The 11,494-nt window shown below is 39.7% G+C and overlaps 2 protein-coding genes across 3 annotated transcripts; one reads left to right on the top strand and one right to left on the bottom strand.

Moving 5' to 3' along the window:
- Window positions 1–4,467: 4,467 nt before the first annotated feature.
- On the top strand, window positions 4,468–8,487 carry LOC118332455 (syntaxin-2-like). 2 transcript variants are annotated; one of them, XM_035667746.1, is made up of 9 exons: window positions 4,468–4,553; window positions 4,872–4,934; window positions 5,035–5,134; window positions 5,573–5,647; window positions 6,067–6,140; window positions 6,383–6,491; window positions 7,120–7,193; window positions 7,354–7,491; window positions 7,602–8,487. In XM_035667746.1, exons 2-9 carry the CDS (start codon window positions 4,884–4,886, stop codon window positions 7,800–7,802), a joined length of 822 nt encoding a protein of 273 aa, XP_035523639.1. In that variant the 5' UTR covers window positions 4,468–4,553; window positions 4,872–4,883; the 3' UTR covers window positions 7,803–8,487. The 2 variants fall into 2 exon arrangements, with proteins under 2 accessions (XP_035523639.1, XP_035523638.1); XM_035667745.1 differs by having other exon boundaries at window positions 4,509–4,649.
- Window positions 8,488–9,781: 1,294 nt separating this feature from the next.
- Window positions 9,782–11,494, bottom strand: pgam2 (phosphoglycerate mutase 2 (muscle); the record flags this gene model as incomplete). Its single annotated transcript, XM_035667748.1, is given in 3 exon segments — window positions 9,782–10,278; window positions 10,980–11,160; window positions 11,255–11,494. Coding segments are annotated over 3 exon segments (591 nt in total), but the record flags the coding sequence as incomplete, so codon positions are not given.

Raw genomic sequence — 11,494 nt, 5'->3', positions numbered from 1 at the left:
TCCTGAGGTGGCTTTATTTTTTACTTCCTAAGCTGTTTAACTTAACTAACCAAACATTATCTTCCTAAACACTTAATGGTTCTATAATAACTTATTTGTAATCAAATGTAAGGACATTTTAAAAGGGTTAATGTATTTGTCAAAACTTAAAGCATCCATATGCACACATTTTTAATGGATGATTTATAATGCAGTGTAATTATACAATATATAATGCCATCAAGCATCCATTAATTGTTCATCAATCAGTTACAGATGCTTTTAGGAAGAGTAATAAAGGAGGAGTTATAGTTGATTAATACATTTATAAGCACTAACAATGTCCTTAAATCTACATATAACTACATTAAATGTATGTTATATGCATGTGTGTATAATGTAATAATTGTAATAAACTGCATATAAATGCTAAAGGGGGTTACAATAAAGTAATGTATGATATTTAATCCATGTATTGTTTTTGTGTCCTTCACTATCACAGTACTCAAAGTGGCAAATACAATTGTTTTCGCATATGAAAATGTTCAATGTATCCATTATTTTAAGTGTTGTGAGGCATCATGGTGTTAAAATATTTAGTTTTTTGTTCAAAATCAAACTCATACTTCAGTTATCAAACTGAGCAAAGGCAAAGGTCTTGGATTAGTTCATTATTGTTCCCTGGGTAAATAAGCTTTTGGTTTTATCTTCATCCTTCTTGTTGAGAACTCCATCTGCCTTTTTTAGTGAATCTCAGTCTCTTGTCTCTACTTTCCAGGATGGTATACACCACTCTGCTGACTGAGCTCATTCAGAGTTACACTGCTAGAGATTGTCTCTGCGAAGGAGTCCCACCATGCATTACAATGGCACGTTACAACATCTTAAGCTCCATCACTGTTATGCCATAAAAACACATTGTCTTGGATGTAGAGGCTGGAATAAGAATGCTGGCAGAGAAAGCTGGCCCGTACATCTGTTTTAGCTTTAGTGTGGACTGGACAGACTGCTAATTAGCAATTAGCAGCTCATTATTGTCTCGACAGGACACTAGCCAAAAACAACTGAATTACCTATGTGAGGCACTGCGTGTGTTGCTGGTCCAGGGACTGTAGGGGAATCAGTGTAGAGGCCAACCATGTCAACCCCACTTATGAGACTGTTTATTTGTTCCTCTTACACTTTTATGTCATTAAGCTGAAAAGAAAAACTGTGTTGTTACAGCATCACCAGCACAAAAAAACTTATATGTTCTGATTTGCTGACTCTGAAAACATATAGTAAAAGTAAAACAAAATGAAATTGCACATATAATATTTCTGTTGACGAGTAAATATTGGTTATTCATTATTAAATGTGGATATCTCAGAAAACCTGAGTCTAACTAAATTGAATTATGCTGAAGTGCGGATTCAGGTATCGATTATCATACTTTAAGGCCCAAAGAGTTTCACTTTCCATCTTCAGATTCTAATGTTGAAGCTACCTCTAGTGGTAGTAAGAAAGACAGGCATCAAATAATGGAGGGAATAATGAAATAAAAATTTCATTCATATCAAAAATATATTAAATCCAAGATACCAAAGTGGTTACACAGGCTCTGAAGAGAAATGTGTTTCTAGGTCTCTCCTTAATAAATAATACATGTCTAAAACTGTAGTCTGAAGGGCATTAGAGGTGCTGTGAGTGCAAGCTTGTTTTTCATCTTGAATCTCTGTGTTCAAGCCCTGTGAAAAGACTTGTACCAAGTGTTCACCTACTGAAGTGTCCAAAAGACAGAAATCTGTTGTGCTTTGACCCCCCCTTAGAGAGGTATAACATTTGTCACTTACAGGTTGGTTGGTGTATAAAATATTAAAGGTCAGAATTTCCATATTTTCTACAGTACATACGAATTAAAAGCATTGCTGCAGCTGAATAAGTGTCATAACAGAAAATCAGGGATTTACATTTAATGTTATGTCTATATGTGTGCATTGTTGAGTTGTTGTATTGAAAAAATTAATTCATTTGGTTTTTAAAAATGGGCAAATGAACATAATTCAATCAAACTGTAAAGAAATGATATAACTCGGGCTACAACTTTAGCTGAAATCACATCAGTTTCTTTACATTTGGTTCAACTTCAGACCAATCCTATATTTTTACAGACATGGTAACAAGAAAATGAAAGATTGACTGTGAACAGGTGTTTGACAGTAATGTCAGTTTGTGAGCAAACATCCTGCCACACCTTGATGGATATAAGGATGCAGCTGGCTTCAGGATGGTTCTGAGATATGAGCTTCAACATTTTCAGCATTCATTGAGTTAAAATAGGTTTGGGGCTTTTGTTTTGAAAATTAAACTTTACACAAAATTGGGTCATATTCAAAATAAAATACAGTCCGTAAAATGTCTCTTGAAAACCCAAAGCCTAGTATTGTACCGTGCACCAAGAAACCAAGAAGATCTTTAGTACCCACAAGCACTCACTTGCTTCATTATTTATGAAAACCAGCACTTTTGATTGGAGACAGAAGCTTTTTGCTGTCTGTGTCACTCATGTGAAAAGGCCATGCTGTAGGTCTCTCAAGGATCTGTTATTTATTTCTCTGCAGAATCTCCGTCTGATAAATGATGCAGATGCAGTGATCCTTCCGACTCATTTTCACCTTTGTGAAAAGACAGAGGAAGACTGCGCAGTCATAGCTTTAAAACAGACAATGTGGCAAGTTGATCATAGAAACAGGTCCATTCCCAGCTGTGCATTTCAAAACTGAACTGATGTGATCATCAGAAACAAATACCTTGTGGTTCTGGCTCATTTGTTACTGTAATATCACAATAATGTTTGATTTAAGAAGCTCATGATTTATAAGGAAAGTACAAAAACTAGTCACTATTGTCATCAATGCTTGCTAATTTGCACACCTGAATCAGGTTCATTTTATTGGGCGCAGCTGTGTCCACCCTGCCGTGATAAAGGGTCTGTCGGATGTGCAGTGACGCAGAAGTGTACGTACATTGGTTTGAGTCAGTCAGCATATAAAGAACAAAGCTGCTTACTTTCAGTTTTACACTGCACAATGGAATGTGTTAACATAGGTGAGATTTTAGTGCAAAGTAATGACTTTAAATTGGGCCTGGAAAAAACATCTTAACTCCTTAACTGCAACCAATTCTAATTTTATCTAAGGACCTTTTTACCAGAACTCACCATTTATGCAAAGACCAAGACAAACTATATTGCGAGTGTTAGCCAACTTCATAGAGTGCAATACAGCTCTGTGCATCAGGTTTATTAACAGTGTGTCAGTCTGTTAATGTGCTTCATAATATGATTTTTCCACAAGCATACATCATTTGTCACAAGATGCTGAGGTGCTGCACCTGTGCAAACTGCAGTAGTCGGCCTGAAGTTTGCATTTACAATTCAGTTCAGGCAAAGGCAGAGTAGGACCGCTGACTTGGATGTTTACCATTATATAAACAGTTCGAAGAAGGGCTGGCAGAGATCCTAGTGTAGGAAGAAAGGAAGAGTTGATTATTGTTTAAAGCTCAAACTAAGACACTGAAGAGATTAACTTATTAAAATGTGTTGAATATGGTTGACAGTCAGTCCGCTGAACAAGAGTGAACCTCAAAGAAAAGTCCAGGTGTATTCTTTTCAAGTGTCATAGCCATAACAGCGAGACAGCATGCATAACAGACCCTGAAAATAGTCAAATGTTGCATTACAATTTGCCGGAATCAACCAAACCAAGAACATTTGGTGTAACTTAACATCTAAGAAAGTGGTGGAATGTAATTAAGTACATTTACTCAAGTATTGTACTTGAATACAAATTTTGAGGTTCACTTGAATACACAATTTGCATGTAACTTTATACTTTATAAATACACTATACTCTACATTATAACTTAGTGGCAAATACTGTACTTTTTTGCTGCTAGTTAATTTTCAGGTTAGAATTTTTTATACTCTTCCTGTCCAGTGGAAACCATGATTTTTTATTTGAAATTTTCTTTTTAAAAAATGATAAACTGGAGGACTTTGGTGTTCCTTAATGATTTAAGAGAACTCTCCTATTTCTTACATGAAATAAACTATTCAAACCCCTCTAGGATTTGTTAGAAGGATTTGCTGGAAAATGCATTGTCATAAAAACAGGGCTGCTTTTCTGAACTCGTGAAAAGTTACATTTTTAGAGCACAACAAACATGGTGCTCTTACGACGCAGTGCAGTAACCACCCAGCAGTATATAAAGTAGCTCAACCTCAAACATCTGCAGCAGTAAAAGGCAAAATAGACATTAAAGCAGATCATATATAAAACCATTTTTCTACACAATGAATCCTTTTTCTTTGGATACTTTGAGTATACCTGCATTTCGCTGATAATATAAGCCGACAACACCGCTTTGAAACCCACTGAACAGCTCCGTTTGATACAACAGAGACATGTTTCCGTTGTACCTGCCGCTTGAACGCGCAGGGGACTCCTTTGTTTGCCGGTTCGACGGTAACGCGCCTGCGTGCCCGCGCTTTTTATGGCACAGGTGCGCTCAGCCCACAGGAGGACTCACTGCAGGTAAGCTCGAGCCTCTCCGCCAATACCGAAAGTAACAGGAATACCGAGGATGTCTTACTTCTCTGTTGTATAAATAATTCGGGGAGCATGGCAGCTGTAAGTATTTATCAGCAACAGTTTTGGGGAGTTAACTTCACGTTTCGTGAGCAGATAAAAATGGCTAATTCATCCTGCTAGTGTAGCGTCTGGCAGCGTATTAAAGCGTATTGCTATTTTTGAATTGTGTGTATTAAATGTAGCGGGTGCTAGCAACGTTTAAATGACTGTTTATGCGGCGCAACAGGTGGCCATTTTTAAGCATTCGTTCTTTCTAAGCAGCAGCGGGATGATATGACAGATACAGCGGGGAGCACAGTCAACATGGAGGATTTTTTCAAAACGGTAAACTTCTCACACACACACACACACACAGAGCTTGTGTCAGTTTACGTCTTGTCATATCTATCCGCCTATTGTAAATGTTTGTCTTGTGTGTGTGTAGGTGGGGGAGGTGAGAGGCCTCATTGAAACAATCTCCTCTCAAGCAGAGGAGGTGGAGAGGAGACATGGCGCCATCATTTCCACTCCAAACCAAGACAAGAGTACGCTATGTATATAGAACCAGCATCTTAGTGCATATCAGTCAGAGCTGATAGAAAAGAGAAACTTGATACCTTCACTGTTGTGCACAGATCTTTCTACTTCTTCAGGGCACACAACATTGAGAAGACAAACAAAAGGCCAAACAGCCTTTGACAAACACTGTGCATGTTTGTAGAGACAGGTTTTCTGTCGGTTAATGCTTAGAAATAAACAAACCACGTCACCACGGGTACCATCACATCATGCTTAGGTCATTTTAGGACATTATTTGAATTTTAACACAAGATTTGAACATGTGTCAATGCATGTATGTAGATACAGAACCTGCATATGCTGCTACACATTGATGATAATAAGCATGATACATATATACACCTTGATGACAGATTGAACGCTGATATGGTTCCCTCTGTGAAGTGAACCTGTGTTGTTCTCAGGAAACAAGGGCGAGCTGGAGCTGCTGAACAATGAGACCAAGAAGAACGCCAACTTGGTCCGAGCCAAGTTAAAATGTGAGGGGAGATAAGTATTTTGTAATCCTTGCACAATGTGTTTTTGTACCGCAGCGATTGATTTGTCTCATACTGCAGTTGTGGCGTAACACAACCAGTGTAGTTTTTCATACAGAGTTTGTAAATGTGTGTGGCTGTTTGAGACGACGAGGAACTGTGCATCACGTCACACTTCCTCAAATTCTGGGACTGCATAGTTCATAACACAGGATTTGACTTGCAAATGGAGAGAGGCTACTGAACTGTGCTCTGAACACACTGTCTCAGATTAATAAAACCCAGATTTTATGACGGTACAGAAGTTACAGAAACATTTTAACTTTCTGTAAGCTGTGACTAGTGTGTCTGAGTGCTAATTGAGGTTTTAAATTGGTCCTGTGCTTGTTTTCATATTAGATTTGTCTGATGTGTTCTTCCAGCAATGCAGAAGGACATTCCTGCGGATGAGAACTGTAAAGGTGCTTCAGTAATCCAGCGTATTCAGAAGAACCAGGTATGCCAGTAATTGTATTTTCTGTGAAAAGCCAGTTGCATAAAGATGCTCAACTCTGAGTTTATTACAACCACTGGGGAAATAATCCTATAACACCAAATGATTTAATTCAAAGATGCCTTAGTCTTTATGTACCTCACAAAACCACCACTGACAGTGATCTGTGTACAAGATTGATATTAGAACTCACTCTTTTTCATTTGAGGTTCAATAATCTGATTTGAAGTTCTGCCTTTTATCAGCACTCTCACCTGACTCGGTGGTTTGCTGAAGTCATGAGGGGCCACCATAAGGCGCAAGTCTCCTTCAGGGAGAAATGCAAAGCACAAATTCAGAGACAACTAGAGATAGGTGAGTAACCAAAACCACATGGAACCAAAACATAAACACTTGTTCTCCTCCCACTCTGCTCAGTGTTGTGTAAATGGACTTCCTATCATACACCAAGATTTTATCATGCAAGTATCAGTATTGTATTTTAGAAAGGAAGGAGCCCTTGCCAACTCTTTATTACCAAGGAAACGTGGTGTTACTTTACTAATACTGCAGCTCTTCTTCCACATTATTATTACGAGTAAGAAGCTCAGTGTTCGATTTAATTATCTGTCTTAAATGATTTCAGATTACACACATGCACAGGTTGTGCTTTAATCCTAGAGGAGAAAGTGGCACAGCAGGAGAGGGGACCAGAGGTGTAATTGCGCCATCCTGTGGTTAACATCCATAAATGCATGCTCAATCTTGTTCATTGTGCCTTGGCAGGACATACTTCCTGTTAGCTCACTACACAATGTTATTTTGTGTCAGTGAAAATATAATATAGATAATTTTTCATGAGATTGTGATTGTCAATATTGTGATAGGTCATTTAAGCCTATGCACTTCTGTTTAAAGGGATGTTTTTGATATGACAGACTGTTAAACGAACCTGTACACCCTGTACAACCACCTTAACATGTCAGCCTTGTCTCTTTTTCAGTGGATAAAGTGACTACAGATGACGAGCTGGAGGAGATGTTGCACCGTGAAGATCTTGCCATCTTCATATCTGATGTTAGTGAGATTTCCTTCAGTTCTGGGCAACACAAATGACTAGGCTATCGTTAGTAATACCTACTGTGGTTCTATTTTTCCTCTTGATCACTTGCACATGCAGTTAAAGTGTAATGTGAAGATGTTTAGATGACGATTCTAAAACCGATTCCTTTCACAGATCAACTCTAATGCTCGGATTTCAAGCCAGGCTCTGAGTGAGATTGAATCTCGTCATCAGGACATCATCTGTCTCGAGTCCAGCATCAGAGAGATGCACGAGATATTTGCTGACACTGCCATGTTGCTGGAGACTCAGGTAAAATGCCTCATTTGGAAATGTTTAATAACCACGGTTATAAAGGACTGTACTTATGTCATGGAACCCAAAACCTGGCTGGTGTTGGTTTTGTTTTTTTCTTCTATCAGGGGGAGTTGATCAACAACATAGAAAAGAATGTGACGAGTGCTGCAGAGTATATAGACGTGTCCAAAGACGAAACCTATAAAGCAGTCACGTACAAGAAAAACCCTTACAAGATAGCATCTCTCCCGAACTTCTTGAAGCCCTTCAAGAGGCAAACCACTGCTAAAACTGATCAAAACACCTCAGACTTAAAACATGAATGAGCTCCTGAAACTGTTTGAACATTGACTGCACCAAAAATCCTGATCAACATCAAAGCCTGTGCTTGATGGAACACACTTTTCATCTGATTTAAGGTACAGTGCCTGTCTGCCTACTCAGATGCCTTTTTTTCTAAAGGATAATGAGGAAGCTGTGTGTTGTTGTTGTTGTTTTTTAAACTTAAATGTGAATTTGAACTGCTATGATAATGACCTGTCAAGTGAAAGTGACAGTATGCTGTGGACAAGGCTTGAATTCCAGTTTACCTGTGGACTGTCAAAAGGACAAACAAATCATTATTTAAACTAATTTGTCTGTTTACTGACTACCAATTCTGGGATTAAACTTGGTTAAAACAAACAAACAAAAGTAAAATGCCATGAATGCAAGACACCTTCTAGTTTGGTCTGATCATGTATTCACTTACTGTTAGCTGGTCCTCCCATTATTGGCCAGTAGGTGGCATGACAACATTAGTTAAAACTCTGAACCAGGATCATTCACCTTCCTCTTTGCAGTCCTGCTGAACTCTGTCTGTTTTTTTTTGTCTGTGATACTGTGGTTTTACTAATGAAATATAATGTAATGTCATGTTGTCTAATACTCAAAAAGAAATGTGTGTAATATCTTAGTATGAAATAAGACCGTGCCAATCCTAAATTAAACCAATGTGGCCACTGTGAATAATGTGTTACTGGTGCTTTATGTTAAGGTGATTTAAAGGGGGGAAAGGATTGCTGTTTTCTACTGGAATCAATCATTATGTGTGATGTACAAAAAAATAGCCAGAGGTCTAAAATGTATCCAGCTGTGACATGTTTTAAGCTATTTACAAAATATCAAGAAATTAAACATTACACTGACTCATTAAAGTGTTTTTAGCCTCAGGGTGTCTGCTGCCATCATCCTGTCAATTTGTTCTATTTGTTCTATTTGGGTTATGGCTATCTGCAAAACTAATGACATTCCCATCAGCCTCAGCTGTGCTTTGTGATTAGCACTAATGGTTAATGCTAACATGCTAAAGTTAGATGGCAAACATACCTATGAAACAGCATTGTAGCATTGGCAATATACCATGTAGCATACTGACATTAGCATTTAGCTAAACGCACAACTGTTCCTATGTCCCTTCATTAATCTATTTATACAACCCTGTGTTGTAAAATGATAAAGCAATCCTCCTCTTAACCTTGTAAGTACAAGGAATGCTGCACTAAAAGGTTTAAATGTTGATGTACATACATATGGGGGTAAAATTAAAGGAAAAAACAAAAACAACATGGAGTGTCTCAGTTTGGCCACCACAACAGAACAGCTTCAGTTCTCCATGGGATATCTGCAACCCTACTGGAGGGATGATTAGTTTCCAAAAAATACTTCCTCATTCAGCGTTTTGACGGCGGTGGTGGAGGAGACTGCTTTGTATCATCAGTCTAACATCTGGACTGGGGTTCAAACTGGTGACTGTAAAGGTCATATCATATGATATCCATACTTTACATACTCATCAAGCCATTCATTGATCCTGTGTCCTGTAGATGGAGGCCTATCATCCTGAAGGAGACCACCCATAAAAGCACATGTATTAGTTATGATCCTCCACTCATTTATTCAGGTGTTCTCTTTAGGCTTCTTTCTTTCTGATGGGTAACTGCCTGAAGCGAGTCTTCCTCTGTGTGCTTCTCACTGGGATCTAACTATAGAGGAGGACAGGCAAAAACTCTCTTTCCTGCATCGTGGGAATGCTGCCAGGATGAACCCACTGACTTGTCTCTCAGACTCTGTTCCTCTCTCTCCCCTCCTCCTCCTCCTCCCCTTCCTCTCTACCTCCTGCATAAGATTTCACACCACCTTTGCACTTTGCTGAAACCACTTATTTCCAAATGGGAAACTGAAGAGGAATAAAAGTCATAGATAAGGATGGTAATGTAATTTAAAGAAAGGGAAAAAAAGGAGAGAAATTAAACAGACACAGGCCTACATAAAAACATGGTTTCTTTATTGGTTGTGCCAGGGTGGTGAGGCCCTCAGCATACAGGGCTTCGCCACAATTTAAAAGGGCTGAGTGGGGTAGAATGTGGGGCCTGGATGTCTGCTTTGATTGGCAGGTCATCCCTCAGTCTGCCATTTAAACAAACAGGACTAATGTGCTGAAAATGGCCCGTCTCCAAAAGAACCATTAAACATTTCCCCAGTTGGAATGGACTACAAGGATGGACAAATGGATCGGAGGGGAAAGGCTAAAGGACAAAGGGGGAACAGTCTCTTTTCTCTGCTTCCTCGTGGAGCCTCCAGAGTCAGGCTTTTACTTCTTGGCTTTGCCCTGGGCAGCCACGGCCTCCATGGCCTTCTTCACGGTTTCCTCATCGCCGAGGAAAGCCATGGGCTTAATGGGCTTCAGGTTTGCGTCCAGCTCATACACAATTGGGATTCCTGTGGGCAGGTTCAACTCCATGATGGCTGCATCAGACATACCTGGGAAGACAGGCAGACAGGACAGAGGGAATGTAATTGATACAGTAAAAGGCTGTCTGGGGCCCAGCTAGGCAGACAGGAAGGACAGGGGTCTTACATAACACAAGTAGTCAGCAGGGCAGATTTTCTATATATCTGATTGCATTTTAGGTTATTTCGATTACAGTAATTTGCAATTTATAATCTTTGATCTACTTCTTTCTCTTATCCTTCCTGACATCTACCACTCCTGTCTGACATTTAGTATTGCCCTTGAGGCTCTCTGGCTCTATAACTCCCTTATCTATGTCTGGCAACTCCTCGAAAAAGTACAACCTTTCTACATAAAGGTCGTGACTGTAATGGGAACCAGGCTCATGACCCTGTCCCTGAGCTCTAGTGTGAGAGTCCCTGCATGCTATTTTTATGCACCGTAATCCACAACTCTGTGTGTGTATGTGGGTGTATGTGTGTGGGTTTGTGTGTGTGTGTAAAGACAAGTGTCTGGCTATGATTATTTAAGCCTTGGCCTTCTATGCAAATGCTATGAAAATTATTTTCAAACTGAAATATTTGGTTAATTTACCATTTGCCACTTTATGGTGTTATTTAAAGCTGTATTATTTAAAGTCAGCATTCAACTCTGCTTTTCACTCCAGAACTTTCTTCTTTATCTGCTTTTTTTTTTAAAGCTTTGTCCACTTACAAACTGCAATGCTCACCCTCTAAGTGCTTGACAATGCCACGGAGGCTGTTGCCGTGGGCAGCGATGATAACGTTCTTTCCCGCCTTGATTTCAGGGGCGATGACATCATTCCAGAAAGGCAGGGCACGGGCAATGGTGTCCTTCAGTGACTCACATGTGGGGAGCTCACCGGGCTTCAGATTCTTGTAGCGCCGGGACTGGAGGTAGCCGGAACAGTAGAAGGTTGTTTACTCCCACAATAATAAACAGAAGTGACATAACTGACTGTTTAGCAAACATTGGAGCACTCACCTCACTGATGATTTTGTTGTAAGGGTGGTCCTTGTCCATGGGTGGAGGTGGGATGTCAAAGGAGCGGCGCCAGATCTTCACCTGCTCCTCACCGTGCTTTTCCGCCGTCTCGGCCTTGTTGAGACCAGTGAGGCCTCCGTAGTGACGCTCATTCAGGCGCCAGGTACGGATCACAGGCAGCCACATCTGGTCTGTGCCTTCCATGATGGTCCACAGGGTCTTGATGGCGCGCTTCAGCAC

Source organism: Morone saxatilis, unplaced genomic scaffold (genome assembly GCF_004916995.1).
Source record: "Morone saxatilis isolate NCDOM2014 unplaced genomic scaffold, NCSU_SB_2.0 Contig21, whole genome shotgun sequence".
NCBI classification, from domain to species: domain Eukaryota; kingdom Metazoa; phylum Chordata; class Actinopteri; family Moronidae; genus Morone; species Morone saxatilis.
The sequence above is the reverse complement of the archived record's forward strand: the minus strand, read 5'-3'. Positions and strand labels throughout refer to the sequence as shown.

Coding starts and splice junctions, on each gene's coding strand:
- LOC118332455 (XM_035667745.1), top strand. Junction 5,648..6,066: donor GGTCCGAGCCAAGTTAAAAT/GTGAGGGGAGAT, acceptor GTGTTCTTCCAG/CAATGCAGAAGGACATTCCT. Junction 6,141..6,382: donor AGCGTATTCAGAAGAACCAG/GTATGCCAGTAA, acceptor GCCTTTTATCAG/CACTCTCACCTGACTCGGTG.